The sequence below is a fragment of the Peromyscus eremicus genome, chromosome 16_21 (genome assembly GCF_949786415.1).
Source record: "Peromyscus eremicus chromosome 16_21, PerEre_H2_v1, whole genome shotgun sequence".
NCBI lineage: Eukaryota > Metazoa > Chordata > Mammalia > Rodentia > Cricetidae > Peromyscus > Peromyscus eremicus.
The window spans coordinates 32,762,051-32,787,443 of record NC_081432.1 but is presented as its reverse complement, the minus strand read 5'-3'; the positions used below and the strand labels follow the sequence as shown (position 1 = coordinate 32,787,443).

The 25,393-nt window shown below is 40.7% G+C and overlaps 1 protein-coding gene across 1 annotated transcript; it reads left to right on the top strand.

Moving 5' to 3' along the window:
• The first annotated feature begins 4,738 nt into the window (after window positions 1-4,738).
• Il18r1 (interleukin 18 receptor 1) lies at window positions 4,739-24,844 on the top strand. The gene is made up of 8 exons (XM_059282095.1): window positions 4,739-4,820; window positions 7,561-7,807; window positions 12,589-12,754; window positions 15,219-15,363; window positions 18,662-18,724; window positions 21,170-21,287; window positions 22,714-22,853; window positions 24,670-24,844. The coding sequence occupies exons 1-8, from the start codon at window positions 4,763-4,765 to the stop codon at window positions 24,840-24,842; spliced, it is 1,110 nt and encodes a 369-aa protein (XP_059138078.1). The 5' UTR covers window positions 4,739-4,762; the 3' UTR covers window positions 24,843-24,844.
• The last annotated feature ends 549 nt before the right edge of the window (window positions 24,845-25,393 follow it).

Below are 25,393 nucleotides of genomic sequence, written 5' to 3'. Positions count from 1 at the left end.
GTAGGGAACATGGTCTGTATGTCTGGATCCACACTTGGGAAAAGTGTGGAGATAATAGCAGCAGATAATTTTTAGGTCAAGCACTGTGAGGTGGCAGTGATTTTCTGGATGTGTTAAAGATCACGTTTGCTAGTTACACCTAGCTGTTTCGCCTCTTTGTAGATGAAGTCAAACACTTACGCATTTGAAACTATAGAGAAAGGATTGTGTGTTAAAAAAAAAAAAAAATCACAGATAGCCCAGCTCAGTGCTAGAGTGCTTGCCTAGCCTATCTCCAGTTCTCAACGTGGAGAAAATGAAAAACTTCATGGGGCATTGCAACTTCCATCAAGGCACTCTGTGTTAAGGATCTGTCAGTGCTAGGTTGTGCTAAGGAATGGGTGACACTGAGGTAATGTGTTGACCTGTGAGTCAGTGAAACTCACTGTCATGAGCTTGGCTGTTTCCTACTCTGGAAAACAGGTTCTTCACTGGGAAGTTTTGAAGGGGCTTAACATCCATGTATATGATGGACTATTTTTCTAGAATATGGTCCGTTTCCTCATGGTGAGGCCCCAAAAGGGGATGGGACAGAATCAGGAACTCAGCACATGACCATTTTGAAATCCTGAAAGGTTATTCTGAAAGTGCACCCTTGCCTGGGGGTGAGGGGGCAAAGATACTGGTCACCTTGCATCTGGCCTTCATTCTAGGCCATCAGGTCGAATAACTTTTGGAAGAGAACCTCTTTAGTCTAGAGAAAATTTTATATCATTGGGTAATTGAGTTTGTAACTACTCTTTGTATTCATGGGTACACACAAACATACTTGCACATGTATTAACTTTATATTTTCATATTACATTAACTTTGAATGAATGTATCTCTTATGAAATGTACTTTTCTGAGTGAACAGGTAAGTCCTCTAGATGGGTGGCTTTCCATTTGTTTGCACACTGGAATCAGCAGGGAGTGTGGAAGATTCAGGGGCCCAGGCTGTCCCCTGACAGCTGTGTGGAGCCCAGGCTTCTTTATCTTTTTAAAAGCTCCATGCTATGCTTATTGGGCATCACTTGTCAAAACAAACTTTTGAAGATGTCATACTTTAAAATGTAGAAGATGATTCAGGTGTGGAATGAGTTGAATAATCACTCAGGACTCCCATCTATCTGTATTTTATGCATTTGGTTTATTCGCCCATTCAGCAAATAACCCAGCAAGCAGACATAAAGTGGCCCATTCCAATTAGTAGCAATTACTAGGGATAAGCAAAGCGAGAACAGAGAGAAAGTGAGTATGTGCATGCTTGCACACATTTGCCCCTGGGCAAGCATCCTGTGCTGGATTTTTCCCAGATACTCTGAGAGAGCTTGTACACTGTAAGTAGATATCCGCAGACTTCAAGAGAAGTTGGGAACTACTTGACTAGACAGAGAAATAATTCATAGTTATTTTGGAAGTGGAAATTTATTTAGGTTCTATTTTCATGGTAAACAAAATTAATATTTGTAAATTTAAAAATAAGTCAAATGTAAAAATAATAATGAGGCCATAAAAGTGAAGAGAATATCGTTAATCATTTGTTTACCTCTGAGGAAAAAAAAAGGAATGATCATAATAGAAAACACACACACACACACACACACACACACACACGCGCACACACAAGAGTCTTGGCTTGAGTGGACTGATATAAAAAATTTCCAAATGCTCATGTGCTAAAGGAGAAATTAAAGTAAGCTTAACAAGTTGGATAAAATTCCAAACATTTTGCTATGAAAAGATTCATAAGCATGAAATAAAACAGTTAATATTATGTAATTATTTGCTTTGTTTATAAAAATAAAGAAAACACGAATTCAAATAAATAAGAGAGAGGCCCTGTCCCCCTTAAACAGCCGAGTTAGATTTGAAAAATCAAGGCCAGGTGTGCTGTCCTGGGCGTGGTAGAAAGTGCTTTGCATCCTTGAGTGAGGAAATAGAAGCTGCTGAGAGGTTTCTGGAATGTGGTTGGGCAGCATGCATTCTTCTTGCCTTGGACTCTTCCCCTGTCTCACGGTATCACAACACCAATAAAACGACAAGAAATAAAAACAACCAACGGTAACAGCCAACATTTAGATGACACTTACTATTCTCTGGACATTTTGGGTAGGACCACTTAGAGCACCCTGTCAGCCCTGGGAGGTAGAACTGCCATTCCCTTCTGTGGATCAAGGACTCAGAGTACAGCTCTCTCGGTGTTGCCTATGATTGCTAAGCTAGAAAAGGAAAGAGTGAAGATTCAGATCCAGTCAAGCTGGTGCCAGCAGTTGGGCTCCATAAAACTGAGCTATACTGCCTTATGAACAAAGACGGTCACGGCTATTGCGTCATACAGTTCATTCTGGAAGTGATAGGACACACACAGGAGGGAGTCTGAGGTGGCAATGAGAATAGCGAGAACAGAGAAAAGTGTAAGGTAGGAAAAACCTTCAGGGCTTAATTATCAAGAGGAAGTACAAGACGCGAAACTAATTAGACATCGTTTCATGATTGTAAATGTATTACAAAAAGTACCAGAAGAATGTGAAAATATTAGGCATGTTGAGAATAGCTTCTTTTTCCTCAGTCTTTGTTTTGGAAATAGTGTATGTTGGACAGACATTGCTTTGCAAATTAGAAAAAAAGAAACTGATTGAAGAAGGAAGGAAAGATGCCTCAAGGTTACTGGGAAGCAAAACAAACCAAAACAAAACTCAGGAACAAGGGACACGAAAGCTAACAACCCTTAAAATTCCTACGTGCAAGGAATGTAATGTCCCTGCCCACCACATCTGCTCTATCATTGCTCTGCTAGCTGGCCTGTGACAGGACATGACAGCACTCTTCACAATAGCTCTTTATCTGAAAGTGAATTTTGATAGTTAGTAAAACACCAAAGAAGCCATGTAGTGGTGGCACACACCTTTAATCCCAGCACTCGGGAGATAGAGCCAGGTGGATCTCTGTGAGTTCAAGACTAGCCTGGTCAACAGAGCGAGGACAGGCATCAAAACTACACAGAGAAAGTACTATACACTCCTCCACTCACAAAGCTGTGTGGATAGCATCTTTTTTTTTTTTTTTTTAAATACTGAGTTCTTAACTTGACTCACACTGAAAAATCATACCTTATGGGAATGCTGAATAACTATGTGATTTTATTTCTTGTGAGGGCTTAAAATGGAAAAAGAAAAAGAAAAATTAGTTCCTCTTGCAAGTCTGTGATAGCCTTAGTTGCAGAAATGGTATAGAGGAAATCACACATCACATTCCGTTCGAGACAGAAATATTAGACAGTGATAAAAGGCGTGGGAGTGGGTGACTGGAGGTTTGAATTTGACTCTGAATGGTTGGTACTTTCCATGAACAGATATCCTTTTGGTTTTTAGACTATTCAGTATCATCTCTTGCAGATTAGTAGGTGGTTTTGGTAGCTGTATCATAAAAGGCTTCTCCCAGGTTGGCTAGTTAGGATGGGAGGTGAGCGGCACTTGGGGTATTGCTCTAGGTTATGAGGCTGTCATGCCCTCAGAAGTCTTCGTTAGCATTAGGTACTGTGATTCCTCAAGATTCTGGGGGAAACTGGTTTGCCCTTGGTGTTTTGGCAATGAGCTACTTATTTTATTTGCCCAAGGTCCACAGCTCACTGACTGGTATTCTAGTCAGTTTTGTATGCCTCTGGAAAGAAACCAACTTCTTTATGTCCAGCTGTGTTCTGTGTGACCAGTGTTCCTTTGAGGCAGTGGGGTGGAGGCAGTAGGCTTTTCAGTAAACAAGAGATGTGGGATTGTTTGTGAAATGTCTAGACTTAATGCGGGACTCCACCAAGGAAGAGCCTTCTTCCACTCCGCTCTTGTTGCTCATAATCAGAAAGGTAAAGGTTGGGATGTTCTAGGATCAGAGTTCAAAGCAGCAAGATCCGTGACCTGGGGTCACAGTCAGTGTAAGGAGGGTCAGTGTAACTACGGAAGCCTGCCACTTACTTTCTCCATTTCCCTAAAGGAAACACAGCACCAGGGTAGCCGATGCTGACTCATGCCTCAGGTACACACACCTCTTCTTCAATGAAGGTGGTTACTGTGTGCCGGGCATTGTGAGAGCTTTACTGACGGGCAGGAAAACATAGTTCTTAGACTTGTGAGACTTGCCAGAAATCTCTGAAACTGTGAGTCAAAGTGAGGATTTTCTCTTTATGTGGTGATTATCTCACATACTTAGAACAGTTATGGAATTTCTCTCTCTCTCTCTCTCTCTCTCTCTCTCTCTCTCTCTCTCTCTCTCTCTCACACACACACACACACACACACACACATAAGTACACATGAACAAACACACATGCATGCACGCATGCACAAACGTACATGTGCCTGCATAGGTGGAACTGAATTCCTCAATACGCCATGGATTGTTTAATCTGTAGAATCATATTTTTTTTTCTAGATATTTACTTTGACTCCAGGGGCAAGATTTGGTGCATCAAGCTAAATATCAAGGGCTCTATTCTATTAAAAATGTTAAATAATTATGTTTTATGAGAGCTAAAATTTGTTGCCTTAAAATTTATTCACTGTATGGCATTAAAGTCTGGCAAATTGGTGACTATTTTAAGAGATATGAAACATTGCTAGTCTGCTTTTTGTTTATGTGTAGGAGAGTTTTTAAACTTTCTTTTTAAGGTGGAATTGGTTTGTTTGAGGGCTTAAGTTTAAATTTGTATTATTCTTTGTCTAGGGACACCAGTCGAAGCAGAAACCTAACCATGCATCGTGGAGAATTATTCTTGGTATTCTGTGTTCTCACTGTTACAAGTGCCTCAAGTAAGTGATTTATAAACATTTGCAAATAGACTTCATTAGAAAGCTAGAGGGAAATTGTGGAGTTTTTTTTTTTCTTTATAGCTGATATGGTTACTGAAGATGTTGAATTTATTTAACATTTCATGACTTCAAATTTTACTTTGGAAGATTGGGAAATATTTGGTGTTCTTGGGCTAGAGAATGGAAGAATGTCAGGAATGGGCCAAATAAAGGTGTGCAGAGCAGTCTACAGAGAGGCAGGGGCATATCAACAACACTTTAGAAGAAAATTGCTTCATTTCATTTGAAATAAAAGAAGAAAACAATTGTCTTTTTTATGGGTTTTAGGCAATTTTATACATTTTCTCTTTCCTGACAGGATTGAAAGGATTCATTCATCTCTAAAAGGAAATTCAAAAGAGAGTAAATAGAAAAATCCTTCACCAAGTGCTAGAAATATAAGAAAGAGACAGGCTGGATTAGAAGCTACAGCAGGCATCAGAACACGCCGAATGTCAACTTTCACTTATTAGTCGTGGTCCTTTGGTGCTCTTCTCCTCATGGGGAAGGGCTTGAAGGTCCTATTCTTGGAGAGAATTTCCACAGTTGAGGACCATTTGCACAGGACTTGGAGGAGAAAGGGAGCAAGCCAGTTAATTTACTTCAGAATGTTACCCACCAAAGGGAACACTGGGGCCCAGATCCCTTACTTTGGGAACCACTGTGAAAGGAAAACAGAGATTAGCTCTTAAGGCTTTCACATACTACATGTCCAGTCTGGAGGTGTGCTTGTGAACAGACCCAAGTGCTGTTGGAATGCTACCTACCACCCAGTGCAGTGCTACCCAGATGTTGAAGACTGCTCATCCCTCTCTTCTCATATGAAATGATTTGTCAGGGAGTACTGAGAAAAACAGCCAAGTACAGGAAGATGTGTGTCATGTATTCCATGCTCCATAGATAAACGTCACTCGATGCTAATTGCCGTGAAACAACCTTGGCACAAAACCAGCTCTGCAGCCTGTCTGGTCTGAAGCTCAGGTTCTAGCTCCCTGTTCCTCTGAGGGCTTAGAGAACACCTTTCAGGAATGGGAATTGTAGCCATATGCAGCAATATTCATGTGTGGGATTCATCTGACTTGTTGGTGCTGGCCTCACACAGTTGTCTACTTCGGACACTGTAAACCACTAACTTTGGCCAAGGAAGAACTGAACTGTCTGTTCAGAGTCCACACACTTTGACCTCTGTCCATTTATATAACCAAAGACCATTTCTAAAGACCATCATATTAATCAACAAAGCAAGCCTGTAATGCTAAACATAGGAAAAGGCATCTTAAGACATGAGGTTCCTCGTATTTATAGATTTTCAACTCCCCACCACCCATTATTTTGTTTTTCAAACCAAGTTCATCTGAAAGAGGAATTCAATTTATCAATCAAAGCATAAGAAGGTTTTTTTTTTTTTTTTTTTTTTAGTGAATCAACACTTGGACACCTAAAGTAACTTCAAATATCCAATAGATTCTTTTACAATAATCCAAATCCCCAACATGCATAAAATGAATAGTTAGACCACAGCATGGCTGAGCACCACATAAGAATGAGGAAAGAACACATTACTGCTACATGTAGGAAACTACTGAACGGTCATCGTAGACTTGTTGTGCAAAAGGATAGAGACACAAGAGAACAAGCACCGTATGAGCTGTACATTTTATTACACATGACTCTGTAAGGCAGGAAAGTTACTGACATGTTAAGGACTTACTCTTGTTTTGACTGTCAAGGAAAAACTGCATTGGGGAATTGAAATTTAAAATAGACAATGTTACAACCACCAGCAAGAAGCTGTTCTGTATCGTTCATGCGCTTTGCAGTAGATCTGACATTTGAGACACTTCCTCTTTCTGCTGTGGTTAGTGTCATGTTAAAGCCAGAATGTTGCTCAGAGCAATCAACTCTAACTACAGAGACAACATTTTGTATATCGTCTTAAGGAAATATTCCATTTACTTAAGAGATTGTAATTTTCTGAATGAAGATTAAGGGCATTCCAAGCCACGAGGGTATGGGGTTGAGAACTGTTCAACAATTCCAATTTAGAATGGAGGTCCACTCTGTGTAGATGGAAAAAAAAAAGTTAAAATTCTAAAGACCGTACTTGAGCTGAGAAACAGGGAGATGGAAAGAGAAAGAGATCTAGTATCAGGAGTGATCTATGTCAATCAGTTCTTGGTTAGTCACATGGAAACATGTAGGGGCTTCGCTGCCCAGGAGCTCTGTTATGTCTCCCGAACCTTCCTAAAATCGAGTAGACAGACTGGTTGGGCACAAGGGACATGAGGCTTTTTGTGATATAGATGGAGAATGTATATATAGATGTCTTGTCTTTTCTGTGGAGAGTTCACAGTGGTGACATTTGGAGGCAATGTGGTGACGCTAGGACTTCTGTGTCTTTCCTTAACAGTAAGTTGTAAAGCATCATGCTTTTAAGATGTGGCCACAGCGCATTGTCTTGAGTGAGGAAGGCTGGCTACGCTCTCATAGCTAGCTTTTGGTCTAGGGAGGCATCTGTTTTATCTTCATTCCTCTTCTGAAAGTGTCTTATCTCTAGGAAGTCTTCTTTCAGACAAATGCCAGCACAGGCATGTGATGCTGAGATTCCTTGTAGCTTTCTCACTGATCTTACGTTTCCTGGAAGGGTGAAAAATCACATTTGTCCTGTTTTCTCTCTCTTTCCTTGACTAATCTGCTGTAGAAACTTGCATTAACCGCCCCCAAATTCATGCAATGGAGGGAGAACCTTTTTATTTCAAGTTCTGTGGAACATCTTCATCCATGGACAAGAACAAAACAGCCACTATAAAATGGTTCAAAGGCGATGCTTTCCGTGAACATGTGGAGTTGAACACTGAAAGTTCATCCAGAATTACTTTCAATGGTTATGATTTGGAATTCTGGCCAGTTGAGCTGCAGGACAAGGGAACATACTTTTCCCAAGTGGGGTGAGTAAACCATTTTGTTTCAACATATTTCCTAGGCCTCTTGGCTTTGTCTCAGCAACCCAAGTACACATTTGTAAGCTCAGATAACTCATGCATTTTTTTCTCCCCTGCTCTTACTTCAACAGGAAACAAACATTTCATTGCAGAAAAATTGAGCCAATCACTTTGTATTTATCTTCTTAGTGACCTTAGTGAACGATTATATTAATGATTAATCCTTTTAGGGCATCCTAAATAATGATAAGTAGAGATGGGATTCAGGCATGTTTTAAAGTTCTATAGCAAGGATTTCAGGATGATACGGCACTTGAGAAAGGAGCAGCAGGGGCAGCCTCCCACATGGAGTCATCAGACTTTATAGAAAGGGTAGGATTTATGGAATAACCCCAGTCTACTGTTCAGAGGTTACTGGGAAAAAAGAAGCAGGGTTATAGGGGAAAAGGAATCATTGTTACCCAGCCACAAGCTAACAGCCAAAGTGAGCGAGAGACCGAGAGAGAACATGCCTGTACATATTTATGCACATAGAGGCACATGCACACGTGGGATTATTTTTTGAACTCTGGGGATCTTGCAGGAATTCCAGTCGTTAGTAGTGACAATGAGGATGAACAAGATTTTAGTTCAAAGGACAATCTTGTTTCTTCAGTTCATACTGATGATAGTTTGGAAGTAGAGAGAAGAGCCTCTCATCACGAATCAGACAGTGACAATGAAATACAAATTCAAAATAAATTAAAAAAAGACTTTCCTAAACAGTTTGATCAGGTTTCTGTCTTTAAAGCAATACGAAAAGATTTTTGTTTAGTAAGAGAAAACAGCAAAGAGACATTTTCTGGAAAGGAGAAAAATAGAGATGTAACTTATCATGAACGTGAAAAATGGTTGGATAAACCCCATAAAGGTTTGGATTCAAGGTTGAAAAGCAGTTTTTTTGATAAAGCAGCTAATCAAGTTGAAGAAACATTACATACTCATTTACCACAAACTCCAGAAACAAACTTTAGGGACACATTTGCCAATAAAGAATCCATTGGTTCGGAACTGGGGAATTCCTTTGCATCAAATATTAGAATTAAAGAAGAACCTCGGCAGGGCAGGCCTGAGTTGTTTGTAACACTGGCTTTAAGCCAGTAGCTCGAGGTTGGTCCGGCCTGAGGCCAAGCCGACCTGGGCCCGGGCTAGGGAGCCGGCCGCCCTGGCAGGAAACCGGACCTGCCGCCAAGCCAAGTTAAGCGGTTTTTAATGGATTCTTGTCACGTTGGGCGCCAAATGTAGATGTAACCAACCGTCTTATTAAATAAGAAACACAGAACCGATTCAGAGAAGAAAGCCAAGAGGTCAGAACTAAGAGCCTTACCCTTCCTGCTTCAGCAATCCTGCTTCAGCCAAGAGAGCTCTTCGAAAAGGGGCCTACTTCCTGTGTGTATGTCTTTATATAGTCTAGATGTTCTGCCTTCTCATTGGTTGTAAACCTAAACACGTGACTGCCTTGTCACTGCCTGTATGTACCGCCCTCCAGGTCCTTAAAGGCGTGAGCCACCACCGCCATGCACTTGCTATGGCTCTAAAACTCTGACCCCCAGGCAACTTTATTTATTAACATACAATTAAAATCACATTTCAGTACAAGTAAAATACCACCACACAAAGCAGTATGACAAATCTTTTATTTATAAAGATTTGACATTGACCTGTAAAAACTCACTGAGAGCTAGCTGGGTGGTACCCACTGTGCTGTGAGATGTCGAAGATTTCTTTGAGAAAGCTCTCTTTATTCTAGGGTGAGTCCTGATTGTTATCAGTGCGCTTTAGAGAGAGAAGTGAGATTTCGCAGCAAAGCCTCTTTTTCACTCCTGTGGTTTTTCACAAAATGAGGTCATAGATGTTTATGAGACACAGAAGCTTCCTAGCCTCAGAAATAAGTTGTAGAACTGTTGTTGCTGTTTTTAACAGTGCAGTTCATATGCACTGTTTTAAGAGGGATAATTAGAATAAATTGGTGGCAACTGGATCTTTCTAGAGCAAGTTAAAAAGATGGATGGGGAGGCAAAACAACTCATGTCCTCCCTGTTTTAGTTGCATAGACATGACTTAAAGACACGGGCGTCCTGGATAAGGTGGAAGGAGCCATTTGAGGGGAAGAGGCACCTATGGCCATTGTGGGGAGTAGATGGAGACAGAGGGAGTTTGCTCTCCATTTTTCTCATGTGGAGGGCAGAGAGCACAGCCTGAGTTAGGAAGCAACCGAAGGATGAAAGAGCAGCATGGAGACACAAGAAGAGTTCAGAAACAACCCCTGAAGTATGTTGGAAGGTGGTGAGTCAGATGAGCACGACCTCATGACAAGGAAGAGGCTTTGACAATGGCTTTGAGGGTCATCAAGCTTCCGCGTGGAAGCAGGAACCCTTGAGCATCTTCAGATACAGTGCAAGGAGAAGACGAACCCCATGTCTGTGCCATAGTCTAAGGAGGAAATCAGTGCGGAGGAGGCGGCCCGGTGTGTTTGAGAGCACTGGAGGCTGGAGAGAGGGAGCTTCGTGGTTAAGAAAATGCATTGCTGTTGCAGAAGACCTGAGTTCACTTTCCAGCACCCATGTGGGGTGACTCCTAACCACCTGTAACTCCAGATCTAGGCACCAACACCCTCTTCCGGGCTGTGCAGGCACCGATACCTCTATATGCACAGACATACATACTTGCCTCCACACTGAATTTTAAAAATTGAAAGCTTTTAAAAAGGGAGAAAAATCAACTAAGAAGGAAGGTCTTACAGAAGAGAGAATTTTTCTGTGGTAGAGGTGGGGAAATGAAGGAAGGAGCCCAAGGCTGATGCACAAAAAGCCTATCTTGGAGCCAGAGAGAAGAAAATAGCAGTCCTTCCATTTTTATTCCCTCCCTCCCTCCCTTCCTCCCTTCTCTCTCTCTTTCTTTCTCTTCCTCCTTCCCTCTTCTCTTTTATCTCTCCCTCTCCTTTCTTTTCTTCCTTCATCTTGTTTTAGCTTACTGCTGTTGGTACCCAATATTATGTACATGTTAGGCAGGTGTTCTACAACTAAGCAATCAGTCTTTGGGCTCTTTTTTTTTTTTTTTTTTTTTTTGGTTTTTCGAGACAGGGTTTCTCTGTGTAGCTTTGCGCCTTTCCTGGAACTCGCTTTGTAGACCAGGCTGGCCTCGAACTCACAGAGATCCGCCTGCTTGTGGTGGCTCTTTTTTTTTTTTTTAAAACCCACTCAGAACTCAGCCAGAGGGGCCACTGTAATCAGAGTGCCTACAGGGAAGTGGGGATCCTAGATTTTGACTCCCTTGGTCTCAACTTCACTCCAGTCTTGGTGCTCACTCTTTGCCAGCAAGTGCAGAGGGTTGCTTGGTTCTGCATTCCTAAGGGGTTCCCGAACCCAAACCTGGCAGGCACTGTCAAGATTTGCTGAGTGTTAGGAATTGAGAATCACAGAGGTGGAAAACAATGTGGTCTACCAAGAAGAATCTTAAGAAGAGGATTCTGCCAATGGGAATGTGAGCCCCTTTCAAGGCCAAGCTCGGTTATGCTCCATGGCCACCTACTCACTGCTTTTCAGCATGTGACAGTCGGTTACCCTCTCTAGCCCTGGCTGGTTTTCTCTGTGTTCAACACAAGGTAAAGAGCGAGACTGCGTGGAGTGTGAAAATGAAGTATTATGCCAGCCAACCACTCCTGCCCCTTAGGGTTAAACCAATGTAAACCAATGTGCATTTACACCCTTTTCCCATCCAGTATAACACACACACACACACACACACACACACACACACACACACACACCTGTATGACCATGGGCAAGTTATTTGGTTCCTTGAAGACTTGCCTTTCTCATCTGAACATGAGGGAAATGGTCAGTCTCCCCTTTACCCACATTGTAAAATATCTGGGAGTCCGGTGAGCAACAGACTACTTCATTCTCTTCTATCCAGCTTGTCAGAGTTGTAAAGGGGACCTGGGAAAGCTCAGGGGTACATGTTTCCCAGGTCACAGGACACTGTAACAGCATGATAGCTATTTTTAGGATGTGCACTGATATGTCCTATGCATGGTGTGAACAAACATAAAATTGCCAATGTTTTTTACTTTTTAAAACACTGTTGTTTAAAGATAAGCCATTTATCACCATCTTCAAGATGGCTGATTTCTGAGATGAGAACTCAGAGGCAAAAGAGATACTGAAGTTCACCTTTGTTCAGTTGGGCAAGGGCTGTGCCAACCTCCAGTTTATTCAACGGTAAGGAGAAAGACCACAGAATAAACCACCCTGAGAAAAGGAACACACAGTGCCTATGCATACACATTGAGGAGACTAGGTCAGCAGTTCTCTTGAAACTCAGGCTACCCTTCTATCCTGGTTCGTGCGTCTCTGAATTTCTCCAGCACTGAAGATAAAGTTTAAATCATTTGTTGCTCTACTATCCATGTTGTATGGATGGCTGTATGTAGTATGTTTGGTATGTATGTGTGGTGTGTGTATGTCATATGCATATGTGTGTGTGTGTGTGTGTGTGTGTGTGTGTGTGTGTGTGTGTGTATGTGTGTTGTGATGGTGAGTGTATGTCTAGACTGCTCTGGAGTGTAGTCTTTCACCCCATGACAATTGTAAACTTTCTGATCTGAGCTAAGGGGTGGCAGAGAAAAGTTTATGCATCAATGAATAAATCTCTTCATATAGAAATTAGGGTAAAACTAGAAGATTGGAAGTAGCTGCAAAACTTCTCTAGTAATTATAAAGTCCCTCTGTACCTTTGTTTCATAGAAAGGAGTATCAAAATTGGACCCTAACTGTCATCCAAAGAAACGAACACAGCTGTTTTTCTGAAAAACTTGTGACAAATAGAAATGTGGAAGTCAAGAAAGCTTTGCACATATCATGTGAAAATCTTAACTACAGTGAGCTGATCAACCACACATCACTATATAAGGTAACAAGTTGAAAGCACTTCCACTTAAGACTCCATAGGAAAGATAGCAATCCACACGGAGGATAGGAAGACTGCGGACCACTTTGCCCTCATCAAAAGCAAGTGGTCCAACTTCCCACGGCTTACCTGTGTGAGAAACTGTCCCATAAGGTTGCTGTAAAGCGCCAATTTGTACAATGTGTGTAGCATGGTAGCCACCCTGTATTGTAGTAGGTCTTCAGTACACAATCACAGCTTCTTCTCTACGGCTCTTCCTTCATTTTCCTTCTATTAAAAAACCACACACACACATTTCTGGGAATGCTAGTTTAGGGTTTTTCATTTTCTTTTTCCACATCCATTCAAACACAATTGCATATATTTTCTGAATATATGAGTTCATTTTATAAAGCTGGAAGACAGAAAGTGAAAAAAAAAATGAAAAAAGTGAAAAATCACCCCTAATCCCACAGATGTATTTGTTTCCTTACCTAGATAAACATCTTTCCATAAAAGTGACTTGTTTGATGGTCTTTTTTTTCCTGATTGAAATGATGTGGTTATTCACCCATGCCTTTGAACAGCTTTCTTTCAAACAGGGAACTGCATTTTGTATGGATTTGATTTAAACTAACTGATCTGTCTCATTGTTATGAGACGTGTGCGAGTTTCCTGTGTCCTACTGTTATTTGCATATTATAATGAATGATAGTTATATAAATTTTTTGGGTGCTTATTTGATTAACCCTTCATGAAAATCACTAGATGTAGGATTACACGACCAGGGAGAAGTTAATTGATCGGCTTTTGATACACATTACTTAACTCTGCTTCCCCTCTCCCTTATACTATCCCAACATGGGAAATAATACTTTCAGAAAGTTAAAAATCTGACAGCAAACGTTTCAGAAACTCAGCATTTATTCCTGTCATTCTCTTAGAAATGATAAGTGTGTGAACTAAATTATAGTAGGACTTCTTTTGTGGATAGCCTTGTGTGTTTTCTGTTTGCTTCATTGATGGGCCTTTTCCTTACTGGGTTGTAAGAGCTCTTTGAAAAGGTGCCATGGGGGAGCTATTCACACTTGTGTCTCATGTATATCATGTATAAAATTGTGTATGTATTCACATCCATGAACACATGCAACATGATCTATATTGTGTGTGTAGAAGAGAAAATCTGAGCTGCTGACCCCATCAAAAATCTGGACAGGGGAACTCCAGCAAGCTGAGCCATTGAAGATTTCTTTGAAGTGTGCTGGTAGCTCTTGCTGTAACAGTGTTTATGTGTGAGTCGTCAAGGAGACTTCTTATCTGAAATGTTTTCTAAACATATAATTCAGTCTTGGATTGACTTGCCTTCTTTTCCTGTCAAATATACACACTTTGTGGTACATGTAAATTAGGGAGGCTTGGTTGCTGGGTTTGACGAAACCCCAATATACAGATACCTAAATTTAGAAGATGTATGTTCTGGGTCTATTTATGGCTGAACAGCTGACCACAAGACCAAGCATGCTCAGCTTGTGGACTGTCCCTGACCTTATTGAGGGGAATGGTGCAGGACAGGTGAATCAGAAAAGGTCTGATTGGGACTGCAAATGAAAACCTTCTGGCATTTTGTCTACATTGGAAAGAATTTGCTTAGGTTTAGAAGATTCTACTTATATTCAGAAACACTTTGCCAATATGAGGTACACATGGGCACTTTGGAAGACATTTGGCTAATGGCTTGGGCCTAGCTTCGGAGACCACCAGCAGTGACCAGCATGAGGCAAAGTCTGTGGGCACTAGATTCTCCTTGTTAGGCATATGGAGGAACAGAGTCACACGGTCAAAGTTAGCCAGTCAGCTTTCCTGTTCTCACAGTGTCTACACTTGTCAGAATTTACAAGTGGATGACTGAAGGCTAGTTTGTAGACAGTGGCTTTACTATTGTTATTATAGATTACTGTGATATATGTGGAAAGAAATGGAAAGATTGAAGTATGCCTATGGATTTGGTCATCTATGCCCTTAGGTATAGGACATCAAAAATCCAGAGTGGACAACTTCTACTCAGTCCTCTGGGTCATTCTGTCCACATTTCCATGGTCCAACCCCTTAAATACAGAATTGGACCCAAAGTTGTCATGCAGTAGAGTTGCATTTCGTAGACAGCCTTCACCTAAGCAGGACTTCGTTATTCGAGTATTCTGTCTCTGTTTCTGTTTGTCTGTCTCTCTCTTTGTGTGTGAACAATAGATCAAGATAAAACGATAATAGTGGTGGTAAGGCCCCTCTCTTTGTTAGTGGCAATGATGATAACAGAGCACATCACTGCTCCAGTAGAAGGAGGATGAGTTGCTGGGACATGTACTTACGGGTTTCTGGTTTTCTGTTTTGTTTCCCTTTATCTCTAAAGATCTTGGAAATGTGAATGATTTTGACAAGAATACTGCCCTTCCTAACTTAAAGTATTTTTCACTTCCCTTTAAAAAACCAGAACTGCAAGGAAATCATCAATCCCCCAATGATCCAGAAGGATGCTGAATTTGGAGATGCGGGTTATTACTCTTGTGTGTTTTCTGTCCTCCATAATGGGAAACAGTACAACATCACCAAGACCACCAATATAACAGTTATTGAAAGTAAGAGAAAGTTTTTGGAAGAGATAAAGGCATATGAGAAAAGCAGAAGCTTTCTTTCATTGTGAAGTTACTTGGGAATGGAGAGGGTATCTCCTTGGGGTTGAGAATATTGTTGTTTTAACTTTGGCACAGTGGCTGTGCCTCAATCTACTGCTATCTCAGGCAGCAATTACAACTCCATGGTTACCAGCCTGCTTCTCTAGCAGTGGCCTGGCTGCTCAGGTGGCAACCTGGCAAGAATTCTGCTCCTGCAGGCACCGACCCTATCGTTGCTGCTAAAGGTAGCTTTAACTAAATCTCTTTCATTCTACTTATGAATAAGACTTGAGATTTGAAGGCTGGGGTGAAAACCTGTGAGCTCAGAGAGGCTGAGTTGCAACTAGCTAGCTAACCCTCTCTGCTTGCTGGTATCCACAGAAGACCCTTCCTTCCATTTTACCAAACCAGAAAAACCTACACCACTCCAAATCCCATCCTACTATTTCCTGTGTCTCTCTGTCCCTCCCAGATGCCCTCTGAGGCTCTATGATTACTTTCTGTCAACTAGTTGCTAATGAAGCCTCTTGACCCAAGGTTAATTTTGTTTAACTAATGCAAATGCAAACTCAGGGTTCACAGTGTGATTGAATATCCCCCAACAGAATACAACGCTACTTCAGATCTTAGGTTTAAAATCTTTATTGGGCTCCCACCAAACTGGCTAAAAACATATTCTCTTTAGGAGCAGATGAAAGTTTACATGGGTGAACCTTTCGTAAATCAGCTTGTTCTTGTTTAGAATTGGAGTAAACTGTAGAGTCTTGTTAAGCTTACATTTTCGCTTAACAAATATTTATTGTGATTACAAATATTTATTGGTGGCTCTATTCAATAAGCTGTACTTAGTATTCAGGGGCAAAGGACACAAGAAATGTCCTACAGTGATGAATACAGTGTACTTGAGAAGTTTTCTAAGGATCTGGAGAGACAGTAAGCACAAAAGCTGCAACTATACGAAAGAGGTTGTGAGAGAGGGTGAAGGATGCGATGTGTAGTTGAAAGAAAGACAAATGGTGAAGACTTGGCCAGCTCTGGATCTGGAAGGGACAGCATCACGAAGGGGCAGAGCACACAGATGGAACAGCTGTCCCAGGGGCAAAGCAAGGACACAGAGTGGTAGCTGGAGGGGGAGTATTGCATGGAGCCTGATTTGCCCTGAGCCCAGAGACCAAACAAAGAGCTAGAATTCTGTTGTAGCAGTGACCTGAGAAGTAGTTTAATTGAACCACACCCCATGGAGGTATCCTGCAGTGGCACAGACAATAATAACTCAACATCAGTCCCTTCTTGGGAACTTACAGGGAAATTATCAAATCACAGCACGGCTAAGTACAGATTTCAATATCTGAGCGTGGAACAATATTTGTGTTTTTTTTTTTTTCCCTAGAGTCTATTTTGCCTTCTTTAGCTTTTACAGACTGCTTTTCATTTACTGTCAACAACTTCACAGATTATCTGTTCCCTTCCTGTATGAAAGTTCCTCCAGTTGTTCGAAGATCTGTGGTATGACCATGACCATAATTATGACCTTCTCCACCATCATCCCCCTAAACCAGAAAACCAGTGTTGATGACACATTTAACCAGATACACAAGCTCACAGATGCTCCAACATGTCTACTCCAGTGACGTCTTTCTTCAGTACTTCACCTTAAGCTTGCATTGCTGCCCATGTGCTGTGATTACAGCAAACCATCCCAAGACTTAGTGTCCTGAACACACCGTGACTTAGAGTTCTGGAGGTCATGTGTCTGAATAAGTTCACTAGGCTCAAGTCAAGGTTTCAGCAGCATTGTATAGTTTTGGAGATTATGGGGGAGAATATATTCCTCTGCCATTTGCCCATATCCAGAGGCTGCCCATAGCATACTTCATCTTCAAAACCAAACACACACTATCTGCCAGTCTTTCTATTTTTTCCTTCTTCTCATTATTATTTCTTCTTCTCCTTCTTCTCCCCCCACCCCCGCACCCATTCCATCATTACATGCATTTCCCCGAGTCTGACCTTTCTGACTTTCTTTTGAGAACACATTAACAGCCCACTTAGATAGTGCAAGATAATTTCCCCTTCTCCAGGTCCTTAAGCAATCACAGCTACAAAATTCTTTTGGCCATATTCTTCTGCTAGAACAGAGTGCCATGGACTGAGTAAATTAGAAACCATAGAAGTTTATTTGGCTGGCCATTCTGGAAAATCTCAGGTCAAAGGGCCACCTATGAGTGTATATCTATGATGTGCTGTGTGGTTCAGGACACTAGATGTCTTTCTCTATCACCCTGCCCACTGCTTTGAGATAGGATCTTTAGCTAAAGAAGGAGTTTACTAATATGGCTAGACTAACTGGCTGGTGAGCTTCCAAGATCTGCCTGTCTCTTCCCCAAGTGCTGGGCTTACAGGTATCTACACTCACACTCAGCTTGCTGCATGGGTTTTAGAGATTCAAATCCAGGTCCTATTCTAGTGCATTAAGTTCTCCCACCCACTTTTGTTCCTTGAAGAAATGATAAGAATCTTCATCATTAACATGCACACTATCCAGGGACGGCACCTTCTTTCTGCTCTAATAGGAACATCTCATACATTCAGTACGGAAAATGAAGCTGGGTTAATAAAATGTTAATAAAAGCATGGCACAAGTAAATATATAGCAATGATTGCAGTTGCCCACAGATACAACTCCAGACTTAGCAGGTATCTGCCACCATGAGTGGAACCAAACCTGATATATGCTCTGTTCCTGTATACACACAATCCTATAGTAAAATTAAGTTTATAAATTAGACACAAGAGAATAACAACAATAATTAATAATAAAACTTAACAATATGTTGAAACAAAATTGTCAGTATCACTACTTTATTGCTTTGTGGCCTTGATGAAATAGAGTAATTGATATTTGAACCTAAATATCACGATACCATGATAATTGGGCTGATAGTATATAATGAATGAATGTGCTGAACAAGGGGGTAATTCATGGCCCAGTTTGGATGGAGCGGGATGGAAAAACTTAGAATGGCGTACAATTTAAAAATTACAAGTTGATTATTTTAAGTTTTTTTTCTATTTAACATTTTGGGGCCACAGTTGGATTACAGTAACTTAAACTGAAGAAAATATAATCATGGGTAAGTGAGAGGTGCTATGTTGGAATCTTTATCACATGAAATGACCATGTTACAATGTATGTGTGTCCTAGATAAGCTCAACGTAATTCTAATGCTTTTTTCATTTGTTTGTTTTGCTTTGATTTTAGGGAACAGTAAAATAACTCCGGCTATTTTGGGACGAAAGTTTGAGACTGTGGAAGTAGAACTAGGTATGTTTTACAATGTGTGTTTTCTGAATTTGCAAATGGAGCCGTTATTGAATTTACAAAGACCGAATCTGCTCCCTGGTTGATTGATACAGCCCATTATATACCTATTGAAGAATATTACAAAATGAGGAAAAGCATGTCATTGTTTGACTATTGCTACTTTAGACTAGTTAAATTACACTTCTGTTCAAAAGTCAATGGGACTGTCTGTGGTTTGTAGACTAGGGTCTCTGCCATGTCTTTTCTAATTTTCTTTATTGACCTTTCAAGGTAGGAAAATTTTGGGGAGGTATGATTCAAACTTGTTCCATAGTTTGAATATTTGGCCATGGATGGAATTGGCTGTACTTTTAGGATTTGTCTAGGCAACTGGTTCTCAACCTTCCTAATGCCATGACCCTTTAATGCAGGTTCCTCATGTTGTGGTGAGCCCTGAACCATAAAATTGCTTTCATTGTTGCTTCATAACTACAATTTTTCTACTGTTATCTGATGTGCAGGATGGGCCGAAGGAGTCATGACCTATAGATTGAGAACCACTGGTCTAGACAGATCTTAAGAATCAGTGTGCACAATTAGGTAATTTCTTTCAAAAATAAAAGCAAAAAGGAATGAAATAAATTTGCATATGCTAAACCAGATATTGAGCTAAGCGGTTTGAGAATTTTGAGATGCATTCTCCAACCAAGGTAGAGGGATAGTGTCTCCATGGTATGCGTGGAATAACTGACACACAGGTCAAGTACCCATAATTATCTCAGTCTGCTGAGAACTTAGCTGGGGTGGCTGGATATGCTATATCCAATGCACCTTGCATTTAAATAACTGGGCTTGGAGAGAATACTGCAGGTATGTTGGATGCAGACTTGCTTTGCTGCTAGAACACATGAGTTGAGACCACATATGAGACTGTATAAGGGAATGTAGGGGCCCTGAAAATCTTGACAAAAGTAATAGGTTTCTGAACACACAATGGCAGAAAATTTGAAATCAAAGGCATAAAGGAGCCAAGATGTTTCCAGGAGCAATGACCAGAGTTGTCTTGTACAGCTCCACTGCAGCCTCAGCTCTGAACACACAATGTGCACACTGTGCACTGAGCATGCCTTCTTCCCAAGTACCACATGGAAGAGGACTGAAATGCCTTGTCCCAGGTTCAAGCCTTGCATGTGTTAGGAGGCGCAATCTTTTTACTGTGCATATAAAGGTTTCTGGTCTTAATTACAGAAGACAAAAGCCTTTAGTGTTTTCCTCTTGCCATTTCTCAGCTTGTATCAAACTGCTGAACCTTTGGACTATATTGTGTCAGAGTGTTTTGTTTTAAAATTGGCTGTTTGAGTTGCAGACTTGAATTTTATTTAAAAAATTGTTGGAGGAATTTTAAATTTTAGTTTGGGATCAGGATAGAATTGCTGGAATGACCCTAAATATACTTCTGTCATTTTGTATTACATATTTATGTAAAATGGTCTCAGCTTTGATGGTGATAAAATCAAAATTTGAACATTTCAAAATAACGTTGAAGATTTTTCACATCACAAATTACCAATCATTCAGCCAATATTTAATTCCTTACATAAAAACAAAACAAGCATACCATCTCATTAGCATGCTTTTGTCTTTAATAAATGGTAAAATTATATGCATAACAAAGAATCACTTTAAAAAAATTTCCTCATGTCTTATTTTCAGTCAATGCTTAATTTATATACTAGACTTGTACACTCAAGTCACCACAAAAATGTGTTGGCTGCAAGGGAGCAGTGAATGGAGGAAGTTTAGGACATCCTGGTAGAGCAATGCTTGCTCTCCTGTGGTCCATGGGCCCATGGGAAACGTCACCAAGTCTCTGCAGCCTCATGCTAGCCAAGCTCTTCCTGATATTCCTGTGAGCTGTGCAGCTGCTCCCAGACCCTCCAGGACTGGACTATGCTTTATGAGACTGCTGCTCATTTCAGTTCCAAGATACTCCATATAAATACGATAACTGCTCATGTTTACTGACATGGAAGGGATCCTTCTTAATCACACTTTTAGTTTCGACATTTCTCGTTCTTTTCCCTGGGCTACAATCCTTTTCCTTTTTTTAAGTAGTTGGTTTGGATGCTATATCCATTTTGTTTTCTTAGTAGTTCAAGAGAGACATTAGTTTCACACTGTCTACTAAATTGAAGATTGAAAAAAAATCTACTGACCCCCTAAATTTTGATCATTGATCTAATAGTGAATATTTAAGTAGAAGTTAGTTCATTGTTTGATGAAGACTAGTCATTGCTGCATAATTCTTCTCCTTAATTGTAATTTTTAAAAATCTAAAATGAAGCATCTCTTCCATTTTTTTCTGGATGTGGTGGTATTTTTACATTCAATTATCATACATTGACTGTATTTGAAACTTTTAGTGCATTCCTGAATTCGAAACTGAGATTGTCCACTTCTACCTAGGAAAAGATGTGGAACTTAACTGCACTGCTTTACTGAATAAAAATGATATGTTTTATTGGAACATCCTGAACAACAATTCAGATCCTAATGTGCATGAAGATGTGAACAAGACAACTTGGTATGCGTATGTGACATGTAAGAGATGTGGTGGTGCATGCTGTAAAAACTCTCGTGTGCATACAACAGAAGAGAGGCTGGGCTCCTGCGTGGCTGCTGGGATATTTCAATTAGCTTATCATTATCATTACCATGTTACAAGGTGACAGACATTTACTGTTAGGATCTAAGCTTGAAAAAGAAGACTCATGAGAATGTTAGTGAAAATTTTTTAGCATCACTTTATCAAGGTACTGCTTAGTCATGACGTAAGACACCAAACTTCTTCTAAAAGAGCAATCAAATGGGGCCATTGTTTCTTGAACTTTGAAAATGATGTCAAGTGCTTTATTCTTATTAATGTGTCACAAAAGTACAAATGGCACACATGATCAAACTCAGGTCTTCTGTAAGAGCAGTCCCTTCTCTTAGCCACTGAGCAATGCACAGTTGATGTGGTTTGGATGTGATTTGTTATAACTTGAACTCCTTCAGGAGTGTGACCCCCAATGTCTTTCAAATGTATTGAGAATGGAGGATTAAACCAACTGTGTCATTAAGAGGGTGAGTCCTTCAAAATGTAGTTTGACTGGGTTATATAGTTGTCTTAGTGTTTTATTGATGTGAAAAGACACTATGATCGTGAAAACTCATATTTAAAAAACAGCATTTAATTGAGGCTTGCTTACAGTTTCAAAGGCTTAGTCCATTATCTTCATGGCAGGGAGTACAGGGGCATACAGGGAGACATGGTGTTGGAGAAGTAGTTGAAAGTTCTACATCTGGATCCACAGGCAGCAGGAAGAGAGAAACTCTGGGTTTGGAGTGAGCTCTTTGAAACCTAAAAGCCCATCCGCAATGACACACTTCCTCCCACAAGGCCACACCTCCTAATCCTTTCAAATAGTGCCACTCCCTGGTGACCAACTATTCAAATCTATGTATGAGCCCATTGGGACCATTCTTATTTAAACCACCACAACAGTGGAGTTCCTGTGATTGAATTCTGATGGCTTTATAGCATGGGAGAGAGAGAGAGAGAGACCATCCACAAATAGATAGTTGCTGCTGCCATGATATGGTGTAGCTCAGGGGCCCTGCCAAAGTCTGTGTCATAAACCTTTTTTTTTTCATAGAGTCTGGCTGTCCAAGAATTCACTTATAGCAATGAAAGATTCCAAATACAAAACTAGCTGGCCATAGTTAGAAGAGGTGACAGTGTAGGATGAATTCCAAGTAGTTAGGAGGGAGAAACAGAAGGGGCAGGGAGGAGTGCCTTCCTGTGAATTCTGTTGCTCCTAGGGGGACTGGGAAAGCTAATTTTCATTCATAGCAGAAGCAGAAGACACAGCTGATGCTTCCTTTAAATATTTTAGGCATATAAATCTCCTCAGTAGATTTGCAGTCACAAACTAAGCCTGTTGATCAATTATTTTCTTACATTACAGGATTTTTGAAGGCAAACTGCATGCTTTTAAAATATTGAGAATTGGGAATATTACTGAAAAGAATCTCAGTGTTTTATATAATTGCACAGTGGCCAATGAAGAAGCCACGGACACCAAAAGCTTCAGTTTGGTGAGGAAAGGTAAGGGACACATTGCTCTTCTTGACAGCTTCTGCTAGCTCTCTCTTGGATGTCACCCAGTCTCTACAAGAAGCTTTCATGGGTGAAAAAACCCATCCAAGGTCACAAAGCAAGAGAAGGTGATGAATCTCTCAGCTTGTAGGTCTGGACCCACGTGCTTCCTTTTCATGGGGATTGCCTCTGTTGTCCCTCTAGTCACCTGAGTATCAATTATGTGGTCTGTGTGTTTATGAAGCAGAGGCACTCCAACCTGCTGCTTTGGGTATCTGATGCTATGTTTGTATTTCCTGGGCACTGCTCAACACCAGACATCCTTGTGACCAGTCTGTCCCGCCTCTGAAGCTTCTCCCTCCGCCCCCCCCCCCCGCCCCCCGCATTGTCCTTCTTAATTCACAAATGTCACCTGGAGAATGAGATCTCCCTATGTCTGGTGCATCAGGAATCCATAGATCTTTCAAAGATGGAGGACCCCCAGTGCATGGCTTCTAAGAGTTAGCTAATTAAATATACATAATTGCATACTTAATAGAATGGCTGGTTTTACTGGAAAAAAAATGATCTCTTAAAAAGTATACTTCGTAAGAGGGCAAAAGCTTCAGTCATGCTTATACTGTCTGGTGTGGAAATCCCCACATCATTAGTATCCCTTCTTGAAAAGATGCAAAAAAAGAAAAGAAAGAGAAAAAGGAAAAAAGAAAGAAAAAAGGTAGTAAGGTAATGTATATATAGATAGTCACTGTAGCATTGTGTAAACATAAATAATTGGAATCATTATAAAGATGTATATTGTGAATCAGTAAAATGATTTTGGTCTAATGAGGAAATATAGTGTTATTACTATATAATCTCAGTTAAATAAAAATTTCAGGGTCAAAATTGATTGATTTATTTTTGTTTATGTGTATGAGTGGTAAACATGTTCACCATACCTGAGCCTGGTGTCCACAGAAGCCAGACAAGAGAGTCAAATTCCCTGGAACTAGAGTTACAGATGGTTGTGAGCCTCCATGGAGATGTTGGGAACCAAATCCAGGTCTTCTGCAAGAGTACCAAGTCCCCTTAACCACCGAGTCAGCTCTCCAGCCTCCCCAGAAGGTTTTGATACTGTAAGGCCATTACCGCCTTCTTGGAGGGCTGCTAAGAATTATTTTATTCTTTATACTCTTCTGTGGTCTTTCATGTTTATCTATGGTGAACACAAACTGAATCAATCCAGGGGATATACTTGTCTTGAAGGGCGTATTGCCTAGAATTTTTCTAAAACCCTGAGTGTTGTGTACAAAGCACTGGTAAGCACTCTGTGGAGTATCTTGTTCATCAGCAACTGTAAATGAAGCAGGAGGTTCATTTATTATTTTCACTTTGCACAAGAAGATATTAGGAATTAGAAGCCTCAAGGACCTGATGGAGCCAGTGGAAACCCAGACTTCTCTGTCCAGTACATCCCAGCTGAAGATCATGTACTGTTTGCTCATTCCACGAACTGTGATTCATGTTGGAGTCCTTTGTGTCCTACCCTAGCATCTTATTGCTTCAGAAATGGAAATTCCACAGATACAGATGGGCTGAGTGGCCATGCTTTTACTTCATGTCTCTGGGTATCCTTGCATACATTTATAAGTTGGAGTAGAAAGACCCCCACTGCAGACTACCAGAAGTGTGGGGGACTCGGGGGAATATGGAAGCACTTGGGGAGACAGATATTCAAATCAGAGTGCAGGGCAAAACTGACAATGTGATAGTGGGAAATCCTAGCCACATTGCTTTGATTCATGATTTCCTATTTCTCTCTCCCTCCTCTCTTTTTTCCCTGCAGAAATGGTTGATATCCCAGGCCATGTCTTTAGGAGAGGAATAGTCATGGCAGTTTTGATCTCTGTGGCAGTCGTGTGTGGGGTGACTTTGTGTGTCATTTATAAAGTCGACTTGGTTCTATTCTATAGACGCTTGGTGGAAAGAGATGAGACATTAACAGGTAACATACTGTGAAACCGGGGTATCCATCCTGTGTTACGTGTTCGTGCCTAAATCCAATAAAGGAAACATGAATCTTCGTCTAATTTTGACAACACACGGCTAACAATCTGTGGGATAGGCTCCCAGTCTGGGGGCGGGGGTTACTCTATAGGTAACATGGGTGCTGTGCAATCTTGTGCTTGTTTGTGATGTTCCAGATGTTTTTCTTTTGGTGTTTCGTGTTTGTGCACTGTCTTCTCCTAGACACCCCGTGCTATCGATCTGGTTGTGTTTATACACACACTGCTGCATACTTTATATCCCCCACACACTCAATAAAGTTGGTTTACATTGAATTTTCTGTCATCCTTGTTCATTATTTTAACTGGGAAAAGGAGGCCATATACTTTACCTGGCAGAACTGTGGAAGCCAAATAATCTCAATTTTAGTCTGCTAGACCCACCAGCTGTTAGCTGCTACTGTGTCTATTGGGCTATGTTTATCAATATTTTTAAAAGTGATGAGAAATCTCCAAATTTCAAGATAAATTATGTCCTTAAAAGGTTAGCCTAAATCATTGCTT